Genomic DNA, 26,567 nt, shown 5'->3' with positions numbered 1-26,567 from the left:
CCCGACTACATTTCTCCTGGGATGAGTCAGCGGATGGATTTCTGTCCCTCTTGCGGGAAAGGGTGTGGAATTGGTTGCTGCTTTGGGTTTGGGAAGGAATATGCTTCTCAGTTCCATTCATCAGAAATCTTTCCACTTCCTGAAACGTTGCATGACTTGGATTTGCCTGAATGGATAACCTATACTGACAGTTGTAAGGCTTGAGTCCATGAGAGTGCTTAGAGATTTTGGAAAGGAAGATAAAAAGATATTAGCATTAATTGTAGCTGGCATTATTCTTCCTTTGGCAACTAAATACAATTCTAAAGCTTATACCACCGTTGACAATTTTCTAAGAATTGAAATGGAGAAATAAAAAATACTGGGGGTCTTCGTCTGAATCCTCCTTGGACTTGCCAGGTGGGTTGGAGGAGGCAGAGTTGTGCAGAGGGAGTGGTTGTCTGGACCAGGACATAGCTGTCGGAGATGTAGACAGAGATGGCCATGATTTCCATAGCAGCCGTACACTGAATCGGCGCACTGGTCTACTCTGATTAGTATTGTCTCCTCTGACTGGCAACAGCTTTCATTCAGAGAAAGGTCTTTCCCAGCATCTCCCATCTGATCCTTTTAACTGGAGATGCTGGGATTGAACCTGCTTGCAAAACAGATGCTCTGCTAGTGAGCAATGGCCCCTCCCTGATGCACGTCAAGGTGCTGTCTCTGCCGTGGAGTTTGTGGCTGTGCCACATACAGACCGCCTTGGAAGACATTCCCACAGGTACTACTGGAAACAGACAATAGCTTTTCAAAAGGGCCAAAAGAGCCTTAGCCACAGGATTCCTGTGCATTTCATAGAGGGGTTTGTCCCCCTGTTGCATCTAAATATTATGGTACTTATGCTTTTTGGGTAGTTATATAGTTGTTAGAAAGCATTTCATTGGAGTCCAGAGGACAGCTGTAATTATCTGAAAACTTTGAACATATGAACGTAAGAACCTAAGAGAAGCCATGTTGGATCAGGCCAATAGCCCATCTAGTCCAACACTCTGTGTCACACAGTGGCCAATATATGTGCGTGTGTATGTGCGTTTGTGTGTATATATATATACACACACACACACAAACTGTGTGTGTGTATATATATATACTGTATATATATATATATACACACACACACACACACTGTGGCTAATAGCCACTGATGGACCTGTGCTCCATATTTTTATCTAAACCCCTCTTGAAGGTGGCTATACTTGTGGCCGCCACCACCTCCTGTGGCAGTGAATTCCACTTGTTAATCACCCTTTGGGTGAAGAAGTACTTCCTTTTATCCGTTTTAACCTGTCTGCTCAGCAATTTCATCGAATGCCCACGAGTTCTTGTATTGTGAGAAAGGGAGAAAAGGACTTCTTTTTCTACTTTCTCTATCCCATGCATAATCTTGTCAATCTCTTGTAAATCTTGTAAACCTCTATCATGTCACCCCGCAGTCGATGTTTCATTGACGCAGTCGATGAAGCTGTCTTCTACTGAATCAGACCCTCTTTGGTCCGTCAAGGTCAGTATTGTCTACTCTGACTGGCAGTGGCTCTCCAGGGTCTCATGCTGTGGTTTTTCACACTTCTTTGCCTGGACCCTTTTTAGTTGGAGATGCCAGAGATTGAACCTGGGGCCCTTCTGCTTACCAAGCAGATGCTCTCCCGCTGAGCCACCGTCCCTCCCTTTGCTTTAGAATGAGCATTTCACTCATTCCGAAAATAAAAACAAGTCATAATAATTGCTTAGCTATTAGTTCAGGCAGCTAAATGAAACTTCCACATTTGGAGTACAGCTGAGTGCCAATTCTGCACTGCTTCTGTGGGCCTCCCAGGGATCTGGTTTAGCCCTGTGGGAACCAGGGTGCTGGGCTACATGAAGTGTTGACTGAAGGCTGCAAGAGGTGTGGTGTGAAAAATGAGTGATCAAGACAAGGTCTTCTGAGAAGGGTTGTTGGGTTTCTAAACATTTCCATTGCTTTAGGATGCCCAGTGGGTGCTTTGTCAATTGCTCTTTTTTGTGTGTGTGTGGGGGGGTGTCAGGCCTGTCAGTGCTTATGTAAGACTATTAGCTGATTCTCAGTTTGGCTTTGAGATGAAGCCTGGCTGAATGGTTTCCACGTATTTCTGAAGGCCTCCAGGGAGCGAGGCTGATGCACTTCTCACTCAAGTAAAGAAACTGGCTGTTAAGGTCACTCGCCAGGGAAAGCAGAGCTGAAAGAGGCCTCGATGGAATTCAGTGTACCATCAAGGGATGCTGAGGGGCAGTGGAATGATGCTGCTAGTAGCACGGAATAGATGGTATTGGGGTGGGTGGCGATCCAGATGTGGTTCTCAGGCTGCCTGTGGAGAAGCAGTGCTTGTGCTGGCAAGGAGCTGTCATTGTGCAGAGGCAGAAGACGGTCTCTGCCTACAGAAAGCTCCAGGTTTGGTCCTCAGCATCTCTAGTCAGAATAGGATTGTGGAGCAGGGTAAGTTCTTCCTTTGGCAGAGATCTTGGCAGGCCTCTCTCAGTCCATGGTGCTGGGCAGGTGGACTGATGGGACGACTCCGCCAAGGGCGCTTTTGCCTGCTCAACAGTGTCTTGATGCATGAATAATAAGAGTGAAACGTAGAGCAGTCCCTGAAGGCTGAAGGATAAAAATTAACACCATTCTTTTTTCCTCTCTCTGCAGTGAGTCTGAAATCCTGCACCATGACAAGCAGTATGAGCCGTTTTATTCCTCTTTCGTTGCACTCTCGACGCACTACATCACCACAGTGTGTGGGCTGGGTGAGTGCTTGGTCTGAACTGGGCGGTCTCGAGAGGGGACTCCACCTGGTACACATTTGTGTCAGGGTCCTTTTTCTCCAGAACTGAACCATGTTGGATTACAGATGAATGTGGGGGGGGGGGCCTTCAAAAGGAGAAAGATGCCTTTCAAAGGAGAGGGTGTTTCTAGCCTAGGAGGGTAGCTAATACAAAGGAACTGAGGATGCGCTAAAAGCCTGTTGTCTTTTTCAAAATGTGAATGACGTGGCCTTTTTGACTTCCTAGTACCCAGAAACCAGCTGCAGTCAGTGGCAGCTGCCTGTAAAGTCCTGATTGAATTCTCTTTACTGAGACTGGAGAACCCAGATGAAGCTTGCGCTGTGTCACAGGTGAGAGGCAGTGGCACACCACAGGGGGATGGTGGAGTCGGGGGCTGCAGCTCAGTGGCTTTGCATGGCATGCCGAGGTCAGTCCTTGACATCTCCAGGCACAGACGGCCTGCTTTGAGGGTGTGGCTGTCCCGCTCAGCTCAGTGCCTGCCTCCCCGTCGCCTGCCTTTGCCCAGGACTGGCGCTTGTGATGGTCGGTCCGATGACTGCTCTGCTCTCTGCGGCACTGCGAACCCAGCTGAGCAGATGTCTCTCGGCATTGGGTCTTTTCTCTAGAAACACCTGATCCTGTTGATCAAGGGGCTGTGTACCGGCTGCAGCCGTCTGGACCGAACCGAAATAATCACATTCACCGCTATGATGAAATCGGCCAAGCTGCCCCAGACGGTGAAGACCCTCTCTGATGGTAAGCTGGTTGCCCGGCAGGTGGCTGTTTCTTTCTTGCATACCATTGGATGGTTGCGTTGTCCTGTTCCTGACCTGGAGAAAGACCGTTTGCCTCTCTCATTCTTTCTCGCAGTGGAGGATCAGAAAGAGCTAGCTTCGCCCGTCAGCCCCGAACTGCGACAGAAGGAAGTGCAAATGAACTTCCTCAACCAGCTGACCTCGGTCTTCAACCCTAGAATGGCGCCTTCACCATCCACGCCGCAGACCCAGGTAGCGCATGTTGGCTATTACAGGCAGCAGTGCCCGATTAAATCGAATAAGGGGGAGAAAGTGCACTTTTCGTGTGCAGCAGGTGAGGTGGTGGTGGTCATTAGCTTAAATGCCTTTAAAAATGTTCAGGATGGTTCATAGCCCCATGTCTAGGAGCTGGACGCAGAAGACTAGATGCATAGCAGGGATTGGCAGTTATTGTTGCACCCTGTTTTGTAAGTTTCCGGCTGCTGTCGACAACAGTGCTGCGCTTGATTAGCTCTGTGATGGGGGTGCCTTTCTGCTCTCGCAGGGCAAGGGCCTCCAGTGTGATGCCCATGGGTGTTATGGTGCCTGCTGACACCTTTCTTGATGCTCACCAAGCATTTTTGGAAAGCGGTAGGGGGTTTGCCCAGCAGGGGTTCTGATTGGTCACTCGAAATTCGATTGACTGTGCAGATTTTTAAGAACATTGCTTTGGCGGCAGCTGCCACCGCAGCACAAGGATCTTCACTGTATGACTGAAGTCAAGGTGTGGCAGCCGTTCTGTGGCTGGCTCCACCTCCTGCGGCCAGTGGCCATTTTAGGACTGTGCCCTGCCACGCTGTGTCAGGATTCCAAAGGTTCCCACAGGCTCAGAAAGGTTGTGGACCCCGTTCGCAGGGTGCGCTGGGCTTTACTCAGATGGCATTTGGTTATGTGGCCTAGCGTCATCAGGCAGCCTTAGCAAGTTTGCTTGTTTAAAACAGAACATGGACCTCTGTCCCCCCCCCTGCTCAGCCACTGAACATGTGACATATTTCTGGCATTTTGGCGAAGTGCTTCCTGAAGGCCAAGGCGCCTTATCGTCATGGCAGTGTAATGTCTCTCTGCTCTTAGGGTGAAGGGGAAGGCGACGATCAGATCTCCACGGACCAGGCCTCTGCAGCCCAAACCAAAAGCCTGTTCATTGCTCAGAATGTGTCCAGCCTCCAAGAGCTTGGTAAGAAGGAGTCACCGGGAGCCACCCAAGGAGGGCAGTTGGGTCACTAGTGGGACTGCCCTTGCTGCATGTCTGCCTCTTCCCTTCTTCAAAAAGGACCAGAAGGCTGGGGGTCCCAGGTCATGGTGGGAGAGTTGCTGAAGCTCAGCAGTGGGCCTGGAGTTTGGGAACTTGGGAACCACCCCATATACTTGGGTCAGCCATAGCTCTTGCAGAGCTGTCATTGAAAGGGCAGCTTCTGGGAGAGTTCTCTCAGCCCCACACACCTTACGGGCAGCGTTCCCTCTAAGCTGCAGAGTCTTGTGAGCAAAAATTCTACTTTGTGAGCTACTAGCATTAAAGTTGTGAGCTCCTGCACACATTATTGTGCCCTGGGGTCATCCTTCCTGAGCTAAGATAAAAATGTGTGAGCTGGAGGCTAAAAATCTGTGATCTAGCTCACGCTAACTCATCTTAGAGGGAACACTGCTCACGGGGTGTCTGCTGTGGGGGGAGGGGAAGGTAAAGGAGATTGTAAGCCGCTCTGAGATTCAGAGTATAAGGTGGGATATAAATCCAGTATCGTATACACCGTTGTCAGTTTTGTGATGGGGGAAATGTTGGGATGTGGCTGTTCTCCTTATATCTGTTAGCACTCATGAAGATGGAGAGAAAAATCTGCACAACACGGGCCACTCATTCAGGGTTCAGCAAACAATAACGTCTGGTGATGTCTCATATCTATGGATGGGCATGAGCTGGTTGAGTATGAATTTTGGCCAGTTTGTGTTTCACAAAGCACTTTTCATGAGCTGAAGAACCACCTAGGAGTCAAGTTGCACCTTTAAGAGCAACTTAGTTTTATTTAGAACGTAAGCTCTCTAAGCACACTTCATCAGATGAGGAATCTGGTACAGTGAGCAAAGCCACACATAGCTGGTAGTCCGTGGCTCAGAAAGCAAACTGGTACAAATTTAAGATTCAATGACAGAGTAGTAAAATTAACAAATTGAGCAAACCTTTAATGTGAGTAGCATGAATATGCAAAAGCAATAAAACAGAAATATGTCAGTTTGTGGCAGTTTGCGAAGTGCAGAAAGCAACCCCTCTTTCTGGTCTTCATGAAAAAGCAGCCAAAACTAGGGGCTTAAATTTTAAATGTCTTACAAACTATCACAAGCCGGGTTGGTTTGCAAACCAGCCTCCCAGTTTATATGGGTTCATGATTTGGGTTATGAGTCCACCACGAACCGAACCACAAAAATGCATTTCGTGCCCAAACCTAGTACATGCTTTAAAATTAGTTTAAAATGCTTTCAGATCAGGTTTCATAGCAGTGTTTTTCTCCCCCTTCCTTGCTTCTTCTGGCAGGTGGCTCTGAAAAGCTGCTACGGGTCTGCCTGAATCTCCCCTATTTCCTGCGCTACATCAACCGCTTCCAGGACGCTGTGTCTGCCAACTCCTTTTTCATCATGCCCGCCACGGTCGCAGATGCCACGGCAGTCCGCAATGGGTGAGAGAGTGTCTGCCTTTTCTTCCTGGCCTAGCCCTTTTCTGTAGTCCTGTCAGGCAGTCTGAGGGGTGTGGTCCTTTGGGGGTCTCAGGGCCCAAGAGCCAGTTCCTCCCAATTCCTCTCTGGGAGCTGGTGTTGGGGAGCAGAGATGTGAAAGCCTGAGGAAAACATGTAAAAACTTGGAAGGAAACCTTTTTTCTCCCTTGAGATAACTTTTTTTCAGTTTTGCAAGTCTTGCTACTTCTGTTATTACCTGTCAATGCTGCTAGTAAAGAAATAGTGTTCAAAATAAGCTTGGGGGGGATTTTATGATTTTTCCCCCTTTTCATAATGGGTGAAATAACTTTAAAAACAAGGTTATTACTCAAAATGTGTAGGATTTTATTTAGAGCTGTTATATTCCAGAGAACTATTCAAGGCCTCCCAAGTAAAACAGCACAGTAGACTCCTAGAACCACAGCTCACAAACAAAGGAGGGCATGAAAACAACATAAAACAATGTTTTAGCAGCAGGAAATGGTAGAAAGCAGACCTCAGGGTAGAAGCAGCCCATCACAACCATTTTAAAAGATGCACATTCTCAGTTAAAAGCCTGGGTGTTTGGACCTGGTGCTTAAAGGAGAATACAGCAGACATTAGTCAAGCATCAGTAGGGAAGGCTATACATACTGGTGGTATAAGGCAGCTTTGCATTTCCAAATCTGCTAACAGACAGGCTGTGATTCAGTGGTAGAGCACCGTTCCTTTCATGCAACTTTGGAGAGCTGCTGCTAATCAAGAGTAGACACTACTAAGCTAGATAGATCAGGGCTGGCTTCATGTATTTGTCTGTCTGTCTCTCTCTCTCTCAAAGTGATTTTGCAGTAGCAGCTGAACTAGCAGTGACCTTCTCCTTCTAATGATGGTCTTTGCAGGTTCCATTCGCTGGTGATTGATGTGACCATGGCCTTGGACACACTCTCCCTCCCTGTGCTGGAGCCCCTCACTCCCACAAGGCTGCAGGATGTCACAGTGCTGGCGCTCAGCTGCCTCTACGCAGGTGAAGGCTCACTTCCTCCTGCTGCTTCTGGTGACGTCTCAGGGCCCACTGGCAGAACAGTCGCCCTTTTTTGGAAAGAAGAGAAGGCAGCCTCTGTTTTTGTATTGATCTGGAAACACAGCCTGACTCTCATGCAGTGGAGAACTGGGTTTGATTCCACACGACTCCTCCACATGAAGCCTGCTGGCTGATTGGGGCCAGCTAGTTCTTTCAGAACTCCCTCAGCCCCACCTATTTCACAAGGCACTTGAGAGCCAGTTTGGTGTAGTGATTAAGAACGGCAGACTCAAATCTGGGAGAACCGGGTTTAAGAACATAAGAGAAGCCATGTTGGATCAGGCCAATGGCCCATCCAGTCCAACACTCTGTGTCACACAGTGGCCAATATATATATAGTAGCCACCACCACCTCCTGTGGCAGTGAATTCCACATGTTAATCACCCTTTGGGTGAAGAAGTACTTCCTTTTATCCATTTTAACCCGACTCTGTGTCACACAGTGGCCAATATATATATATATATATATATATATATATATATATATATATATAGTAGCCACCACCACCTCCTGTGGCAGTGAATTCCACATGTTAATCACCCTTTGGGTGAAGAAGTACTTCCTTTTATCCATTTTAACCCGATTCTGTGTCACACAGTGGCCAATATATATATATATATATATATATATATATATATATATATATATATATATATATATATATATATATATATATATATATATATATATATATATATATATATATATATATATATATATATATATATATATATATATATATAGTAGCCACCACCACCTCCTGTGGCAGTGAATTCCACATGTTAATCACCCTTTGGGTGAAGAAGTACTTCCTTTTATCCATTTTAACCCGACTGCTCAGCAATTTCATTGAACGCCCACGAGTTCTTGTATTGTGAGAAAGGGAGAAAAGGACTTCTCTCTCTACCCTCTCCATCCCATGCATAATCTTGTAAACCTCTATCATGTTACCCCGCAGTTGACGTGATTTGAATCCCCACTCCTCCTCATGCACCTGCTGGAGTGACCTTGGGTCAGTCATAACTCTGTCAGAGCTGTTCTTCTCAAAAGCAGTTTCTGTCAGCCCCCCCCCTCACCCCCGCCTCACAGAGTGTGTTGTGGGAAGGGAAAGAAGATTGTAAACCACGCTGGGACCCCAAGTGAAGGGTGGGGTATAAATCCAATCTCGTCCTCCTCGTCCTTCTGGCAAAGGAAGGTGATTGTAAGCCACTTAAAGAAAAGAGGAGTATAAAAACCAATTATTCTTTTTTCCTGGCCCACCGAAGAGTGTCCTTGTCTCCCCTTGTAGCAGCTTCCTTGTTGTTTTGAGAACAAGCTGTGGGGTTGAGTGGGGTGAGGGGAATGACATCACAAGCATGTGAGGTATGGAAGGTCCCAAGCTCAGTTCTTGACATCTTCAGTTAAAAGAGTTTTAGACAGCAAGTGAAAGACGTTTCTCTGCCCGAGACCCGTAAGAGCTGCTTAGAGTGAGATGTGATCCAGGTGGGTCTCCTTGCTGGTCTGAAGCATCAGAGCAAAGTTTGAGTCCTGCGGCCCCTTTAAGACCCACAGAGTTCGGTTCTGAGTAGCAAAAACTTATACCCCGAATTAAACTTCGTTGGTCTTAAAGGTGCCGCTGGACTCAAACTTTGTTCTAGTGAAAGCTGATGGTACTTAAGCAGATGGGCCAGTGGTGGGACTCGGTGAAAGGGCCGCATGATGCTGCCGCCTTCTGCTCCTGTGCCCAAACAGACTTCCCCTGACTCTCCTGTCCTCTCCACCCAGGAGTGAGCGTAGCAACCTGCATGGCGATCCTCCACGTGGGCACCACCCAGCAAGTCCGCACCGGATCCACAAGTTCTAAAGAAGAAGACTATGAGAACGATGCTGCCACGATCGTGCAGAAATGCGTAAGCTGGCTGTCAGGGGGTAGGGTAGGGAGGGAGGGAGGGAGACTTTTCTGGCTTTGCAGCATCCAAAGAGAAAAGGTTTGAGGGCAGTTGCTCCTCCTGGCTTGTAAGCAGCGGCTGCTCTTTGTTCTATTCACGCCCCCCCCCCCTTTCTCTCTGTCTGGCCACAGCTTGAAATCTATGACATGATTGGCCAAGCCATCAGCAACTCGCGCCGTGCAGGCGGGGAGGTAAGAATCCACTCTCCTTGGAAGTTTCCATCAGGGGTGACTTCACCGTCTTGGGAGGGGCTGGAGTTAATGCCGTTTTTGATCTCCTTTCCGGAACGGTAGCACTACCAGAACTTCCAGCTGCTCGGGGCCTGGTGTCTGCTGAACAGCCTCTTCCTCATCTTGAACCTCAGCCCCACAGCCCTGGCCGATAAGGGGAAGGAGAAGGACCCCTTGGCTGCCCTCCGGGTCCGTGACATCATCGCTCGGTCCAAAGAAGGGGTGGGCTCTCCCAAGCTGGGCCCTGGGAAAGGGTAAGGCGGTGCCCGCACTGCTGCTCTCATTGTCTCCCCACTCCCACCTTCTCGCATGAAGTGTTTGGTGCAGGACTGAACCACTCTCAGTGCCGGAGTTTAGTGCTAGTGTCCCCCATTGTGTAGTTCGGCCTCTAAAAGCAGCTGCATGGGGAAGGGGAGGGGTTGGATATGGGTCAGAGTGGGTGTTGGCAGCAAGGCATGCCTCCGCCACCACCCGTTCTGCCCTTTGGTTTGAGTGTAAAGCCGCAGGAGGGGGAAACGGGCGAGGCCAGTGTTGTGCCCTGCCCTCAGTGTTGTGAGGGGAGGGGCACAACAACAACAAGAAGATGAAGGTTGCAGATTTATACCCTGTCCTTCTCTCTGATTCCCCCACAACAGACACCTTGTGAGGTGGGTGGGGCTGAGAGAGCTCTCACAGAAGCTGCACTTTCAAGGACAGCTCTGCGAGAGCTCTGGCTGCCCCAAGGCCATTCCAGCAGGTGCATGTGGAGGAGTGGGGAATCAAACCCTGTTCTCCCAGATGAGAGTCCGCTCATTTCACCACTATGGCTGCCCCAAGGCCATTCCAGCAGCTGCAAGGGAGGAGTGGGGAATCAAAGCCGGTTCTCCCAGATAAGATTTTGCTCACTTAACCACTAGGGCTGCCCCAGGGCCATTCCAGCAGCTGCAAGGGAGGAGTGGGGAATCAAAGCCGGTTCTCCCAGATAAGATTTTGCTCACTTAACCACTAGGGCTGCCCCAGGGCCATTCCAGCAGCTGCAAGGGAGGAGTGGGGAATCAAACCTGGTTCTCCCAGATAAGAGTCCGCACACTTCACCACTATGGCTGACCCAAGGCCATTCCAGCAGCTGCAAGGGGAGGAGTGGGGAATCAAACCCGGTTCTCCCAGATAAGAGTCCGCTCACTTAACCACTATGGCTGACCCAAGGCCATTCCAGCAGCTGCAAGGGAGGAGTGGGGAATCAAACCTGGTTCTCCCAGATAAGAGTCCGCACACTTAACCCCTACACCAAATTGCGGGGCTGATCTTGGGGACAAGCTCTGGTTAACAGCTCAGCTGCGTCCAGGTGAGGTGCTCGGATGGGCCATTGGAAGTTTTCAAACGCTGCTGTTTTCTCCCCCCTCCTGCAGGCACCAGGGATTTGGAGTCTTGTCTGTTGTGCTGGCAAATCACGCCATTAAGCTGCTGACCTCCCTCTTCCAAGATCTGCAAGTGGAAGCGCTTCACAAGGTGAGACCCCTTACGTGTGTGCGTGTGCTCGTGCTCGTGCTCATTTTTTAAATAAAGGCAGCAATATATCAGATTTTTAAAAAAACGTTTCACAGCACTGCAAAGTTCCCTGAGTCCTGGGGTTTCACTTTTTAAAAAGATGCTGCTCTCTCTCTCCCTCCCAGGGATGGGAGACCGATGGCCCTCCGGCAGTGCTGAACATAATGGCTCAGAGCACGTCGATCCAGCGGATCCAGCGGCTGATTGACTCGGTGCCTCTCACCAATCTGCTGCTGACCTTGCTTTCCACATCTTACCGAAAGGTACAGGGCAGCCCATCCACCGCAGTGGCTCCCATCTTTGGAAAGGGGAGCAGGTCAGACCAGGAAGGCTTTGGTCTCTGCGGGTGAAGGGAAGGGAGGGGCAGGCAGGCCAGTTCAGCAGAGAACCAAAGCCCAAGGCTCACCGCAAACGAACTTTGGCTTGTGCACAATGTCTTAAGCAGAGGCGCGGCCTTAGGTGGTTAATCTTACAGTGCTGGTCAATCCTGCGTCTGGACCGGGTCCCTTCAGACTGCAGAAGGGGTCATCTGTGTTTTTTTTTAAAAATTCCCAACACCTGGAAAATTTGTGTGTCAGAAAATTCTAGTGCTGCTTTCCCTTTTAGAGCCCTCCAGCACGAGTCCTCATCTGCATTTAAAATGCCTCAGGCCAGAAAGGGGTCCCTCCCTCTCCTCAAGGCCTGGGCCAGCAATACTTGCTTGCTTCCTTCTGCGCATCATGCGGAGAGATGGCGTGAACGGTTCCCTCTGTCCCTAGGCCTGCGTCTTGCAGCGGCAGCGGAAAGGTTCCATGAGCAGTGACGTGAGCGCTTCCACCGATTCCAACACTTACTACGAGGACGACTTCAGCAGCACTGAAGACAGCAGCCAGGGTAGGTATGGCTGGGCCCTGACGTTCAAGGTCGGGCTTCCAGGTAACTGTAGGCCTGCTTTAGAGGTAGGCGTGTGCTTAAGAAGTCTTAGGCATCTAGTTAGCTTTCCTGCATCAGATCCAGAGGTGGACAATGAAGATGGTGAGGGGACCAGAGACCAAGTCCTGTGAGGGAAGGTGGAAAAAGCTGGGTATACTTAGCCTAGAGAAGAGATGACCGAGAGGTGATATATGAACATATGAAGCTGCCTTATACTGAATCAGACCTTTGGTCCATCAAAGTCAGTATTGTCTTCTCAGACTGGCTGCGGCTCTCCAGGGTCTCAAGCTGAGGTTTTTCACACCTATTTGCCTGGACCCTTTTTTGGAGATGCCAGGGATTGAACCTGGGACCTTCTGGTCCCCAAGCAGATGCTCTACCACTGAGCCACCGTCCCTCCCCAATCATAGAATCATAGAGTTGGAAGGGGCGTCCAGGGTCATCTAGTTCAACCCCCTGCACAATGCAGGAAACTCACAAACACCTCCCCCTAAATTCACAGGATCTTCATTGCTGTCAGATGGCCATCTAGCCTCTGTTTAAAATCCTCCAACGAAGGAGAGCCCACCACTTCCCGAGAAAGCCTGTTTCACTGAGGAATCGCTCTAAGTTTTTCCTAATGTTGAGCTGGAAACTCTTTTGATTTAATTTCAACCTGTTGGTTCTGGTCCTACCTTCCGAGGCCACAGAAAACAATTCCACACCATCCTCTATATGACAGCCCTTCAAGTTCTTGAAGATGGTGATCATATCACCTCTCAGCCACCTCCTCTCCAGGCTAAACATCCCCAGCTCCTTCAACCTTTCCTCATAGGACTTGGTCTCCAGACCTCTCGCCATCTTTGTCGCCCTCCTCTGGACCCGTTCCAGCTTGTCTATATCCTTCTTAAATTGTGGTGCCCAAAACTGAACACAATACTTCAGGTGAGGTCTTACCAGAGCAGAGTAAAGCGATACCATCACATCACATAGGATCACCATCTTCAAGTACTTGAAGGGCTGTCGTAGAGAGGAGAGCGCGGAGTTGTTTTCTGTGGCCCCAAAAGGTCAGAGTAGAACCAACAGGTTGAAATCAAAAGAGTTCCCAGCTAAACGTTAGGAAGAAATTCAGTGGAAGGGGCTTCCTCAGTGGAACAGGCTGCCTCGGGAGGTGGTGGACTCTCCTTATTTGGAGGTTTTTATGCAGAGGCTAGTTGGCCATGTGACAGCAATGCTGATTCAGCGCCTTCCTCTGGGCCTGGAGCAGGGGTCATGGGAGTTAGTTTTTAATTTTCTGCGTTGTGCAGGGAGTTGGACTAGATGACCTTTGAGGTCCCGTCTTTGTTTTTTAAGTCAGGGCCAGCAACTGCTCTCTTATACTTCTGGCTGTGTTTGTGACAGTGGGATGGGGGAGAAGGAAAGAAATTGGATACCAGAGGATGTTGACTTCTCTTCCTATCTCCCCCCCCTCCCCTTGCACTCCTTTAGATGATGACAGTGAGCCAATCCTAGGCCAGTGGTTCGAAGAGACCATCTCGCCCAGTAAAGAGAAAGCGGCCCCTCCTCCCCCTCCCCCACCTCCTCCCCTGGAAAGTTCTCCTCGAGTGAAAAGCCCCAACAAGCAGGCCGCTGGTGAGAACGGGAACATCCTGGCCAGCCGCAAAGACCCTGAGCTGGTGAGGAGCGTGGGTGGTTCTTTCATTCTGTTGGTGGTGTTTTTAACCGGGGCGAGTGGTAGAGCCCCAAAGAGCTGATGCTGCTGTGAGTCCAGGAACCCAGTTTTGGGCTGCTGCTCGGTGCTCCAGATGCTGACTGTTCAGCTTGCGGTTTGGGCTACACAGTTAAAACCCCAGCCTGGGGTTTGCAGTTGCCAAGAGATAGCCGGGCCTTTTAGGTCTGCTTCCATCCTTCTGAGCTCAGCTTCACAAGTTTGCTTGTAGTGCATCGTCAGCCTCTGGAGGCGGCAAATGCCCTTAAATGTGGCTTGCTGATTGAGAAAACACGCCAGGCTCTGGCCTGCAAGCCCCCTCCAGACTCTGGCTCCTGACTGGCCTGCTGGTTGCAGACTGCGTTTATCAATTCAAGCATCATGTCCGATGCTAGGTGAGCATTTCTCCTCAGCCGTGGCTTAGCATCGTGCCTGACTGAACCGGTGGAGGCTGTCCTCTGTCAAGCAGTGTGGCTCTTGGGTGTAGAACGTTCCATGGGAATGTGGGTCCTTGGATCTGAAGCATACAATGTGAATTTTGGGGAAGGGGGGTGTTTTGGGGGTGGGGAGTGGGTTTGGGGTCACACAGTTGAGGGGTTTGGAGTTGGGGGCATACAGTTGTTGAGAAAGAGCTCCTAAGAACGGGTCTCCGCAGCTGTTGTTCTCATCCTATCTGTCCTCGATGCCTAGTGTTTTTGTCTTGCCTTTCCACCTCACTTTAGTTCTTAAGCCTGGCGTCCAACATCCTCAACTTTATCACTTCGTCCATGCTGGACTCCAGGAACAATTTCATCCGCAACTACCTGAGCGTCTCTCTCACCGAGCAGCACATGGCTACCCTGTCCAGCATCATCAAGGAAGTGGACAAGGATGGGCTTAAAGGTCAGGGAATAACAAGAAGAACAAAAACTCCAGCCCCGCCATGTTCCAGGGCAAGACAACAGCAAAAGCCTTCGGTTGAAAGGCAGTCAGATTGATTGAGTTAGTTGACAGCAGGGGATACAGGAAAGGTCGCCCAGGTTCTGTCCCCAGTGCCTTTAGTGAAAGGAATCTCTTGCAGCTGCTGCTGGGGAAGGCCCTGTGCCTGAGCCTTTGTAGTCCTGCAGTACAATTCCGTGATACACCACTGCCAGTGAAGACAGCCGCCCTGTTTTCCTCTTCCTCTGCCTTCCAGGTGGCAGTTTACTTACTTTTGTGTGTGAGTTCTCTGCATGCCTGAGGAAGGGTTCTGGTGAGCTCAGAAACTTGCACCATGTGTTCTTTGTCAGTTTGGTTGGTTCTATTGCAAGGTAGCACTTTGCTTTTATTCTCCAAGGGCCAGAGCAGCAGTCCTGTGTCGTTGTCTCTCTCCTCTAGAAGGAGGCTGCTGCTGTTTTAGGCTGGAGTCCCGCAGTCTGCCTTGGCGTCTCTTTCTGGCCCTTAGAAGGCAGGGACCAGGATAGAAAACAAGCTGCATCATCTGAATTGAGGGTCCTCTACTGGGTGCTGGAGGCCTTTAGCCCTGCGCGACCCCAGTAAATCCTCTTACTGTCTCCTGGGTTGCAGGCACTGCGGAGGAGGAGGAGTTTGCTGCTGCCCTCTACCACTTCAACCACTCCCTTGTGACTTCTGACCTCCAGTCCCCGACTTTGCAGGTGAGTCTGCAAAAAAAGAGAGAACTTGAGATAGGTGCCAGTAAGTCACAGAAACACCTTGGAGACATTTGGGCACCAGCCCCAGAAGGCCTAAACAGATTCCTCCTCGCATAATTGTGGGGTCTCACCAAAGCAGGGTCCTCTTATGTTATCCAGTTCGGTGTAGTGGCTAAGTGTGCGGACTCTTTATCTACCGAGTTTGATTCCCCACTCCTCCACTTGCAGCTGCTGGAATGGCCTTGGGGCAGCCCTAGTGGCTAAGTGTGCGGACTCTTTATCTACCGAGTTTGATTCCCCACTCCTCCACTTGCACCTGCTGGAATGGCCTTGGGTCAGCCACAGTGGTTAAGTGAGTGGACTCTTATCTGGGAGAACCGGGTTGGATTCCCCACTCCTCCACCTGCAGCTGCTGGAATGGCCTCAGGTCAGCCATAGTGGTTAAGTGTGCAGACTCTTATCTGGGAGAACCGGGTTTGATTCCCCACTCCTCCACTTGCACCTGCTGGAATGGCCCTGGGTCAGCCACAGTGGTTAAGTGAGTGGACTCTTATCTGGGAGAACCAGGTTGGATTCCCCACTCCTCCACTTGCAGCTGCTGGAATGGCCTTGGGTCAGCCATAGTGGTTAAGTGAGCAGACTCTTATCTGGGAGAACCGGGTTTGATTCCCCACTCTTCCACTTGCAGCTGCTGAAATGGCCTTGGGCCAGCCATAGTGGTTAAGTGAGTGGACTCTTATCTGGGAGAACCAGGTTGGATTCCCCACTCCTCCACTTGCAGCTGCTGGAATGGCCTTGGGTCAGCCATAGTGGTTAAGTGAGCAGACTCTTATCTGGGAGAACCGGGTTTGATTCCCCACTCCTCCACTTGCAGCTGCTGAAATGGCCTTGGGCCAGCCATAGTGGTTAAGTGAGTGGACTCTTATCTGGGAGAACGAGGTTTGATTCCCCACTCCTCCACTTGCACCTGCTGGAATGGCCTTGGGTCAGCCATAGTGGCTAAGTGAGCAGACTCTTATCTGGGAGAATCAGGTTTGATTCCCCACTCCTCCACTTGCACCTGCTGGAATGGCCTTGGGGCAGCCATAGTGGTTAAGTGAGTGGACTCTTATCTGGGAGAATCGGGTTTGATTCCCCACTCCTCCACTTGCAGCTGCTGGAAGGGCCTTGGGTCAGCCATAGTGGATAAGTGAGCGGACTCTTATCTGGGAGAATCGGGTTTGATTCCCCACTCCTCCACTTGCATCTGCTGGAATGGCCTTGGGTCAGGCATAGTGGCTAAGTGTGCGGACTCTTATCTGGAAGAACCTAGTTTGATTCCCCACTCTTCCACTTGCAGCTGCTGGAATGGCCTTGGGGCAGCCATAGTGGTTAAGTGAGTGGACTCTTATCTGGGAGAATCGGGCTTGATTCCCCACTCCTCCACTTGCAGCTGCTGGAAGGGCCTTGGGTCAGCCATAGTGGTTAAGTGTGCGGACTCTTATCTGGGAGAAGCAGGTTTGATTCCCCACTCCTCCACTTGCAGCTGCTGGAATGGCCTTGGGTCAGCTATAGTGGTTAAGTGTGAGGACTCTTATCTGGGAGAACCGGGTTTTATTCCCCACTCCTCCACTTGCACCTGCTGGAATGGCCTTGGGTCAGCCATAGTGGTTAAGTGAGTGGACTCTTATCTGGGAGAACCGGGTTTGATTCCCCACTGCTCCACTTGCATCTGCTGGAATGGCCTTGGGTCAGCCACAGTGGTTAAGTGCACGGACTCTTATCTGGGAGAACCGGGTTTGATTCCCCACTCCTCCACTTGCAGCTGCTGGAATGGCCTTGGGTCAGCCATAGTGGTTAAGTGAGTGGACTCTTATCTGGGAGAACCGGGTTTGATTCCTTACTCTTCCACTTGCACCTGCTAGCATGGCCCTGGATCAGCCACAGCTCTGACAGAGGTTGTCGTTGAAAGGGCAGCTACTGTGAAAGCCCTCTCTGGCCCCACGCACCTCACAGGGTGTCTGTTGTGGGGGGAGAAGACATAGGAGATTGTGAGCCACTCTGAGACTCTTTGGAGTGGAGGGCGGGATATAAATCCAGTATCATCTTCTTCTTCTTCCTTTGGAATGCTGTCTAACAGAGCAGCCCGTGAAATGGCTCTTGATCTAACAGTGGCAATGCAAGAGCCTTACAGGCGAAAATGGCCTGGGCTGAGGAAGGAAGCTGCTGCATAGGTTGGTCCTTGGACAAAGGTGTGCCTGTGGAGAGAAGTGTTATTCAGGTGGTTGTCTATGTGGCCACTCAACCTACCATCATTCCCTGCAGTAGATGAGTTCGTATCATACTGCGTTGGCCTTAAGAAGAACTGAGAGCGGCTCTGTCACCTGGGCAGGCACACCGGCAGCCTGTCCCTTAGCAAGACTAAAACCAGGGCTATGTGGAGCCGCTTGCCAAAATTGGTCTTAGCTTAACCCCGCAAGGCTCCAAACGTTCCTCTGTACAGAAGTGCTTTTTGGCGTGAGGTTGCAGATGACCACTCAAATGCACAAGGGACTGGAAAGTGGCCTGTTTATCTGCTCAGATCTGGACTGGATGGGCCATTGGCCTGATCCAACATGAGTTCTCTCATGTGCTTATGGATGTGCTCTTTCTTGAGAGATGTAGATCCAAATTCACCTGGGCTGTATTCTCGTGACAGCCAGAACCTTTCTTCTTGCTAACAGTTCCCTGATGCAGAAATGTCCTCTTGGATGACTTGACCGCACCAGTGTGCTCCTGTCTCTCTCTCTCTTGCCAGAACACTCTCCTGCAGCAGCTGGGCGTGGCCCCCTTCTCCGAAGGGCCCTGGCCTCTCTACATTCACCCCCAGAGCTTGTCTGTGCTCTCTCGACTTCTTCTCATCTGGCAGCACAAAGCCAGTGCCCAGGGAGACCCTGATGTGCCGGAATGCCTCAAAGTGTGGGAGAGGTAAGAGGGCAGTTGGTGGCCTTACCTAAAGGACAGTTCTGGGTGGAGTGGGTTCTCTTCCCCCCCTGCCCCCCCAGTATGATGATGAGTATGTCTTGGAGCAAGTGTTTTGACAAACCGACTGCCCAAATGCATTCTGGCATCTAGGCAGCATCTCAGGCTCCAGCTTGGTGGTGAAGTGAGCGGACTCTTATCTGGGAGAACCGGGTTTGATTCCCCACTCCTCCACTTGCAGCTGCTGGAATGGCCTTGGGTCAGCCATAATGATGAAGTGAGCAGACTCTTATCTGGGAGAACCGGGTTTGATTCCCCATTCCTCCACTTCCACCTGCTGGAATGGCCTTGGGTCAGCCATAGTGGTGAAGTGAGCGGACTCTTATCTGGGAGAACCGGGTTTGATTCCCCATTCCTCCACTTGCACCTGCTAGAATGGCCTTGGGTCAGCCATAGTGGTAAAGTGAGCGGACTCTTATCTGGGAGAACTGGGTTTGATTCCTCACTCCTCCACTTGCACCTGCTAGAATGGCCTTGGGTCAGCCATAGTGGTGAAGTGAGCGGACTCTTATCTGGGAGAACCGGGTTTGATTCCCCACTCCTCCACTTGCACCTGCTAGAATGGCCCTGGGTCAGCCATAGTGGCTAAGTGAGTGGACTCTTATCTGGGAGAACCGAGTTGGATTCCCCACTCCTCCACTTGCAGCTGCTGGCATGGCCTTGGGGCAGCCAGAGCTCTGGCAGAGGTTGTCCTTGAAAGGGCAGCTGCTGTGAGAGCCCTCTCCAGCCCCACCCACCTCACAGGGTGTCTGTTGTTGGTGGGGGGAGGTAAAGGAGATTGTGAGCCGCTCTGAGACTCTTTGGAGTGGAGGGTGGGATATAAATCCAATATCATCTTCTTCAGTATTTTTCTCCCTTTGGGATTCCTTGGTTGCTGCTGTCCAGAGCGTTAACACATTCACTGCTGGGTATGATAAAGGCCTGCTTAGTTTAGCCTTCTTTGCAATCTGGCAAGCAATTAATTAGTCTGTTGGTCTGTCGTAGGCCTCAGGGAGACAGTATTAGGTAATTTGTAGGATTTCACAATAAGGAAAAAGATCATCGTACAGTTGGCTATTAAACAGTTTTTAGCTTCCTAGAAATGACCTGCTTTTGCTTTGCACCACCCTTGCTTTTCCGGCAGGTTCATTGGTACCCTGAAGCAAAATGCCATGCAAGGGAGTCTCCCCGGCGACACAGAAGACCTGAACGTGGAGCACCTCCAGTTGCTCTTGCTGATCTTCCACAATTTCTCTGAGAAGGGCCGGCGGTCCGTCCTGACCCTCTGCATCCAGACCATCCTGGAACTGTCAGCCAACCTGGACTCTCAGCTGCGCTGCGTCCCTCTCCTCCTGGCTCGCCTGCTCTTAGTGTTTGATTACTTGCTTCACCAGTATTCGAAGGTCCCCGTGTATTTGTTCGAACAGGTGCGGCTTGCAGGGCTGGGTGGGTGGGTGCGTGTTTACTCCGTGTTGAAATAGATGACTGACTGTATGTTCATGTGTGTGCTTTCCTTGGAGAAACCTAATTGCAGCTTAATAGGCAAGATTCAGCATACTCAAGACATGAATGTAAGACCCCTTTTAGACCCCTCCTGCCAAACCAGAAATAAGAGTGAGCAAAATTCCACCTCATTTCAAGACTCTTTTCCCTGCTTCTTGCATTCAGGCTGGGTGTTTCCCCCACCCCAGCTCACACTGTGGGGTAGTTGAACTTAGCCTGCCTGGAACCATGTCAGATTGCAGGCTTCTGAGCGTGGACTGAACTGTGCTCCACGGAGTGTCCCAGGGAGCGGGGTTTGAAAAACTGCTTAGACGGATGCCGTTACAAAGAAAAAACTCTCTGTGTAAAACACAGTTCTGACTTGTTGTGAATAAATAGGTATCAAAATGCAAAAAGAGCTTCAACCGTACACAGCATCTCAGTCATGCACAAAGTTAAAACCTCATAAGTTCCACAATGCTCCTGCTGTCCTTACGTGGCTTAGTTTCTCCTCCGTGGTCCCGTCAATAGTGTGACGTAGACAGATGCCATTGGCAGAAATTCCTGGGTGTCCTGTTGTTAACCGACTGCCCTGGACTCAGTAGTGTATATACCAGCATCCTCCTGGATGCCAAGTACTTTGCTCTCCCCTTTCACCTTTGCCCCCAGTGGAGGTTCCGCGCCCATGAGATGAAATACTTCTTTGGCTTTGGCAGTTCATCTTTTCTCATCTCAGTGGGCAAAGGTGGTCCCTTCCCAATAACTGTCTCTGCACAAGGCCCGTCCTGTACAAGATCTGGCCAAATAGCATTCACCCTGTCTTCTCTGCTTGCCACTTAGGTACAGTACAACCTTCTGACGCCACCCATCATTTGGCTGAACGGATCCCCGGATGGGAGCAGGCGGGCCTCTTCCCCTCTCTATCATGGATTCAAGGAAGTGGAAGAAAACTGGACCAAGCACTGCTCCTTGGGTGCGAGAGGGATTCGGGGAGGTGGGGCTGGGAAGTGGAGTCTGTGGGCAGGAAGAGAGCTTGCCCAAGATCCTGTTGTCTTTCTCTGGGGCAAAGATGGATCTTCAAAACGCAGAATAAAAGGACTATTGCTTTATAGGCCATCTCACTGAATCAATAAAAACACCAAGTAATGCAGTAATAATATTAATTTTTAAAAGATATTTGTTGTAGAGGAGGGCATTGGGTAGAAGAAGAGAAAGTCTTTATATTTCTCTACCCTTAGGAGTTTTAAAGCAGTCTTTAAAGCAGCATAATCTCCTTCCCTTCCTCTCCCCACAACAGGCTGGTGTGGCTGAGAGAATTCAGAGAGAATAGTGACTGGCCCAAGCTCACCCAGCAGGCTTCCTGTGGAGGAGGAGTGGGGAATCAGAGATGGTTCTTTCCAGATGAGAGTCTTCTGCTCATAACCACCACACCACTCTGGCTCTGACGAAGGAGCTTTGGCTCTCTAAACCTTATACTCCCCAAATCTTTTTAGTTTCTACGGTGCTATTAGACTCAGATCTAGCTGTTTGGTAGGGAAATGACTGCTTACAAAGGAAATGAAAAGAAAATGATTTTTTTTAAAATTAGCTACAGAGAATTAAAGTTCTTCTGTCCCCGCCCCCCCGCCCCCGATTCAGATTTATGTTGGGAAGATTCCAGGTGGTTCAGCCCGCTGCAAAAATCGCAGTGTAGGTGATAACAGTACTGGCTGGCCTTGCAGAATTAATGAAAGATGGCATCTGACAAGTAGTATTTAAGAGGCCGGTATTGTGTTCTTCTTACATCTTGTCTGCCACCCAGTTGTATAAACTGATTCCTGCAGAGAGAACCTGTGCTGCCCCTTCCTCCCTCCCTCCCTCCCTCCCTCCCTCCCTCCCTCCCTCCCTCCCTCCACATTGGCCTAACTTCAATTTTGTATGGGCTGCCCTTTCTTGTTCAATTAATCCCAGCAGTCCATTCAGGGAGGGAGTCATGCTTACAAAAAACAAACCATAAAATCCATCATTCTTTGCAAGGACACCCTTAATCAGCAAGCCAGTTGGTCAGCCTTCTGCTTATTTCTGATGGCTCTCCCCCTCGCCTCAACCCACCTCCTGGCAGTGCTGCTGAGCAGGACGCAAGGGTTATTGCTTGGTTTTGGAATATATTAGTTTCCCTCCTCTTCTTTGCACCTTCAGGATGTGAGGCATCCTTTTGTGGTGATGGGTGTAAGCTCCCACCTTTTGTCAGTTGACATCCTGTATAAGTTTTTTAGATGATGAAAGTTTAGCTGTGAGAGCATGATATCGTCGTGCTCCATCCATGTTTCTGAGATCCAGCCCTGTGACTCTCTCTCTCTCTCTCTCTTTTCCCTTCAGATGTTGTTCCTCAGCCCAGGTTCTACTGTGTTCTCTCCCCGGAAGCATCTGAAGACGACCTGAACCGCCTGGACAGCACGGTACCCAAAGCCTCTCCCTTTCTTTCCCCTGACTTTGTCTAGATCTTGTGTTGGGAGAGTGCAGGAGGGAAGGAAGGGGACCAGTGGAGGCATTTTGGTTTGGGGGAGGGCGACGTCTTTGCTGAGTGCTTCTTAACAGCATTTGCCTTTCTTGGTCCTATCAGCGGGATCTTGCAGTTTGCCTGCTGACCACACGTGGTTTTTTTCATTCTGCACATGTGCATGCGGAAGGGTCGGAGGTCAGTCTTGGCCTCTCTCCTTAAAGGGTCTCAGATCCCAGAGACCCTCAGCCAGTGATTGGACTCTGCATAAGGAAGCCTCGTGTGTTCTCAGGAACCTGGTTCTGAAAGTGTTGATTTGAGATTCAGGTAGGAGGGGTGAGCAGAGCAAGCTGCAGCGGCACCACTTGGGTTTTTCTGCTTCTTGCGCAGGTGTGTGAGGTGCTGTTTTCCAAGGCGATGAAATATGACCACCTGTATGCATCCCTGACCTCACTTCTGGCTGCTGGGTCTCAGTTTGACACCCTCCGCAGGAAGGAGAACAAGAACGTTGCTGCCCTGGTAAGGAAATGGTCTCCTGAGACAGCATGGAAAACTCTTCTCCTAGCAACCGATGCATGGCTCTTTTTTGGCAAGGGTGCCCTTCTGTATAGCTCTCAGCTAGATGCTGAGCTCACATGGCTTGTTGAGTGGGGGGTGGGGTTCCCCAGAACTACCTTGACAGTGCTCCTCCATCTTTGCAGCGGTTTGGGTGGCAAGTGTTAAGTGTTAAGAGGGCTCAGCGCGAGAGGCGACTGCAGGAGGGAGGAGGGGTTAGGGGAAAGAGAAGCAGAAACAGGGATGGCTTTTTGCCAGGAACAAAGCAGCAGAGGTCTCATTTGGCTCAGACCAGGGAGGCAGGGGGAAGCCCAACGTGGAAGACTTTTTAGGTGCCAATCGGAACCACTGGATCACCCTTTCTTCTGTGGGGGTGAAGAGGTTTCCTTCCACTTCCTTCTGTTGGCTACAGGTGAATTTTGGCCTCACGTCTCCTTTAAGTCCAGTCAAGACACTGTTCCAGCGTGTTACTCATGGCAGGGGTCTGAGCCTGTTGCTCCTTCTTAGCTAACTCTTATCCCTCTCTGACTGTTTCCTCTTTGTCCAGGAGGCCTGTGCCCTTCAGTACTATTTTTTGATCCTCTGGCGGATCTTGGGGATCTTGCCTCCTTCCAAGAACTACATGAACCAACTGGCCATGAACAGCCCCGAGATGAGTGAATGTGACATCCTCCATACACTGCGGTGGTCTTCCCGTCTGCGCATCAGCTCCTATGTCAGCTGGATAAAGGTATGTGCTTGGTTTGGCTTTGGAGAGACAGCCTCTGTTCCCAAGCTGTGTTTTGTTCTAAACAGGGCGTTCCTTCAAAACCACTGAGTAGACAAGCTGAGGAAAAAAAAGACTTCATCAGGTAATAGCAGCCTCAGTAAGTTCATCATCTGTTATTTTTGGTAGACCAGACATTCTGTAGGCATAGGAATGTCTTTGTGGCAGTTACTTGCAACCCATAACATCTTGAGAAGGTGGTACAAAAATCTTAAGATTTTTCCAGTAACTTTAGCATTTTGGGCTACATGCACACAAATTTTAGTTCTCCAGTGTGGAAGGAACTCAAACGGTTTCAGCAGCTTGAGCATCTTCAACATTTAGGCATTTCTCAGGGTTCTGCAGTTGTATTTCCAAGTTATTTTCAAGTTTTGAGGTCCTGAACATGAAGAAGAAGAAGACAACTGCAGATTTATACCGTGCGCTTCTCTCTGAATCAGAGACTCAGGGTGGTTTATCTCCTATATCTTCTCCCCCCCACAACAGACACCCTGTGAGGTGGGTGGAGCTAAGAGAGCTCTTCCAGAAGCTGCCCTTTCAAGGACAACCCTGCAAGAGCTATGGCTGACCCAAGGCCATTTCAGCAGGTGGAAGTGGAGGAGTGGGGAATCAAACCCGGTTCTCCCAGATAAGAGTCCGCTCACTTAACCACTATGGCTGACCCAAGGCCATTCCAGCGGCTGCAAGTAGAGGAGTGGGGAATCAAACTCTGTTCTCCCAGATAAGAGTACACACACGTAATCACTACACCAAACTGATGTAGTTGAATGTAAGCTGACTTCTAGATTCTTTTTCTTTTCAGTTCTTTGCAGAACCGTTAATTAATATAAAGAACACAGCAATACAGTAACAAAACACAGTTCACATCAAGACTATCATGAATATTAAACTCTGATTGGGGAAGAGGAAGACAGAAGAAAAAGTATCAGTTGTGCAGTTTTCTCAAAGTGCTGTTCTAAGGGAGAGGAAATTGGGGAATGATATGTTAAAAAGAGCATTTCATTACTTCCTACATTGAGATGAAAGAAGATTTTTTTTCTATAAATGTTAATCCTGTTCTGGATAATACTCCCATGTGGTTACTGTTTCTCAAAACAGTGGTTTGTAGGCCTTTCATCAGCTTTACTCTTGTGTTGTTTTATTGAATGTTAAATAATCTCAACTAGGTTTTTAAAAGTCCACTATTGCATTGGCAGCAAGTGCTGCTCGATTAAAAAAAGTCAACAGTCTGTGTTCCCGCAGCTGCTCAAAGGGAGGAGATCAGAGAAATCGCCTCCTTTTCTCTCTTTCCCACACTCTTATCGCTGGGCTGGGTTGACTGCCAGCATCGTTGGATACGGGATGTGCCTCTCGTTAAATCGCCCTTCGTTATGCTTCAGCTGTCCATAAAGCTTTTTTTTTCTACCTTGTGTGACCCATCTGCTTTGTTTTTTTTCCCCCTTCCAATTTTGCTTAGGATCACCTCATCAAGCAGGGCATGAAAGCGGAGCATGCTGCCTCTCTCGTGGAGCTGACGTCTGCCAAATGCAGCTCCGTGAAGTACGATGTGGAGATAGCCGAGGAGTACTTTGCTAGGCAGGTGTGTTGGCGGGCAAATTGAATGTTGATGGCTGGTGGCCATGGGAAGGCGTTTCCTGTTGGACTAGAGTAAGGCAGCTGGACCCCCAATGATCAAGTGATGGCCACCCCTCAAAAAATTTCCCATCTGGATCCTAGGGTAATCTTTTATCCCAAGGGCCACACTGTTCTGCACCTTGGTCACTTTCTTTCAAGGTGTCCTAGACAAAGGCTCTTTTAATTTCCTCTTGTGCCTGGAGGCTTTTGCTTTTCCCCAAGATGCTTATTCCCACGTGAGCCAAGGATGAGGCCAATGGCAGCACATGGTCAAGGATTGAAATAAAGGGGATTTCTGCCAAGGCATCTGTTGCTGTTTGTTCTAGGTAGAAGGGGACTGAAGAACCCTTTGCTGGGGCCTTAGGACAAGTAGCTCAGGTGCATCAGAAGGAGAAGAGCTCTGCAAAGGCTTCTTTTGCAGCTCAGCCTGGGCAGGAGGGACTTAAAGAGCCCTTTGCCCCAACTGTGTGTGGGAGGGAGTAGAGTAAGTAGCTCAGGTGCACAGGAAGGAGGGGGCTCTGCAAAGGCTTCCTTTGCCATTCAGCCTGGGCAGGAGGGACTTAAAGAGCCCTTTGCCCTGACTGTGTGTGGGAGGGAGTAGAGTAAGTAGCTCAGGTGCATAAGAAGGAAAAGGGCTCAGCAAAGGCCTCTTTTGCAGCTCAGCCTGGGCAGGAGGGACTTAAAGAGCCCTTTGCCCTGACTGTGGTGGGGGGGAGTGGGTGCACAGGATGTTGTTGGCCTTCCCATGCCTGTTCAGTTAGAATGTGGCAGAGTGAGAGATTTAAAGGACTGAGTTGGAATGTGGAAGAGGCTGGCCCCAAACCCCTGCTCTATCTCTGAGGACTGTGGGTGGCTTTGGGCAAATTGCTGTCATTCTTATTCTTCCTCATGGGGTTAAATGTTGAGGTTTAAATGATAAGACCCTCTTTGCCCCCACCCCACCCCTTGAACTCCTTGTAGGATGCATGTGGGGGGGTACAAATGTGATTAATTGCTGCTCTCTTCAAAGATTTCGTCTTTCTGCGGGATTGACTGCACCACCATTCTCCGGCTTCACGAGGTCCCCAGCTTGCAGTCCATCTATACGCTGGACGCTGCCATTTCCAAAGTCCAGGTCTCCCTTGACGAGCACTTCTCCAAGCTCGCTGCTGAGACCGACCCACACAAATCATCAGAGATCACCAAGAACCTGCTGCCTGCTACCTTGCAGCTGATTGACACCTATGCCACATTCACCAGGTATGGAAGTCTTTGGTACCCAAAGCGTTCCAGAAGGAGGATTGCCTTGGGGAGGAGCCGTGGCTGGGTGGTAGAGTTTCTGCTTGGCATGCAGAAGGTCCCAAGTTCAGCCCCCAGTGTCTCCAGTTCAAACCACCAGGTAGTGTGTGATGCAAAAGGTGTCTGCCTGAGAC

General features: G+C 49.9%; 1 protein-coding gene across 1 annotated transcript in view; it reads left to right on the top strand.

Moving 5' to 3' along the window:
* Positions 1 to 26,567, top strand: part of UBR4 (ubiquitin protein ligase E3 component n-recognin 4) — a 148,850-nt gene that overhangs the window by 4,724 nt on the left and 117,559 nt on the right. The window contains 24 exon segments of the mRNA XM_060259383.1: positions 2,693 to 2,790; positions 3,055 to 3,158; positions 3,435 to 3,564; positions 3,679 to 3,815; positions 4,674 to 4,776; positions 6,127 to 6,268; positions 7,183 to 7,307; positions 9,130 to 9,254; positions 9,425 to 9,484; positions 9,587 to 9,777; positions 10,912 to 11,011; positions 11,176 to 11,313; positions 11,809 to 11,923; positions 13,430 to 13,617; positions 14,372 to 14,531; positions 15,195 to 15,283; positions 18,057 to 18,226; positions 19,404 to 19,686; positions 20,582 to 20,714; positions 22,100 to 22,179; positions 22,611 to 22,739; positions 23,323 to 23,505; positions 24,998 to 25,120; positions 26,165 to 26,394. Coding sequence (XP_060115366.1) covers positions 2,693 to 2,790; positions 3,055 to 3,158; positions 3,435 to 3,564; positions 3,679 to 3,815; positions 4,674 to 4,776; positions 6,127 to 6,268; positions 7,183 to 7,307; positions 9,130 to 9,254; positions 9,425 to 9,484; positions 9,587 to 9,777; positions 10,912 to 11,011; positions 11,176 to 11,313; positions 11,809 to 11,923; positions 13,430 to 13,617; positions 14,372 to 14,531; positions 15,195 to 15,283; positions 18,057 to 18,226; positions 19,404 to 19,686; positions 20,582 to 20,714; positions 22,100 to 22,179; positions 22,611 to 22,739; positions 23,323 to 23,505; positions 24,998 to 25,120; positions 26,165 to 26,394 — 3,336 coding nt within the window.

This window comes from Heteronotia binoei, chromosome 18 (genome assembly GCF_032191835.1).
Source record: "Heteronotia binoei isolate CCM8104 ecotype False Entrance Well chromosome 18, APGP_CSIRO_Hbin_v1, whole genome shotgun sequence".
In the NCBI taxonomy this organism is placed as follows: domain Eukaryota; kingdom Metazoa; phylum Chordata; class Lepidosauria; order Squamata; family Gekkonidae; genus Heteronotia; species Heteronotia binoei.
The sequence above is the reverse complement of the archived record's forward strand: the minus strand, read 5'-3'. Positions and strand labels throughout refer to the sequence as shown.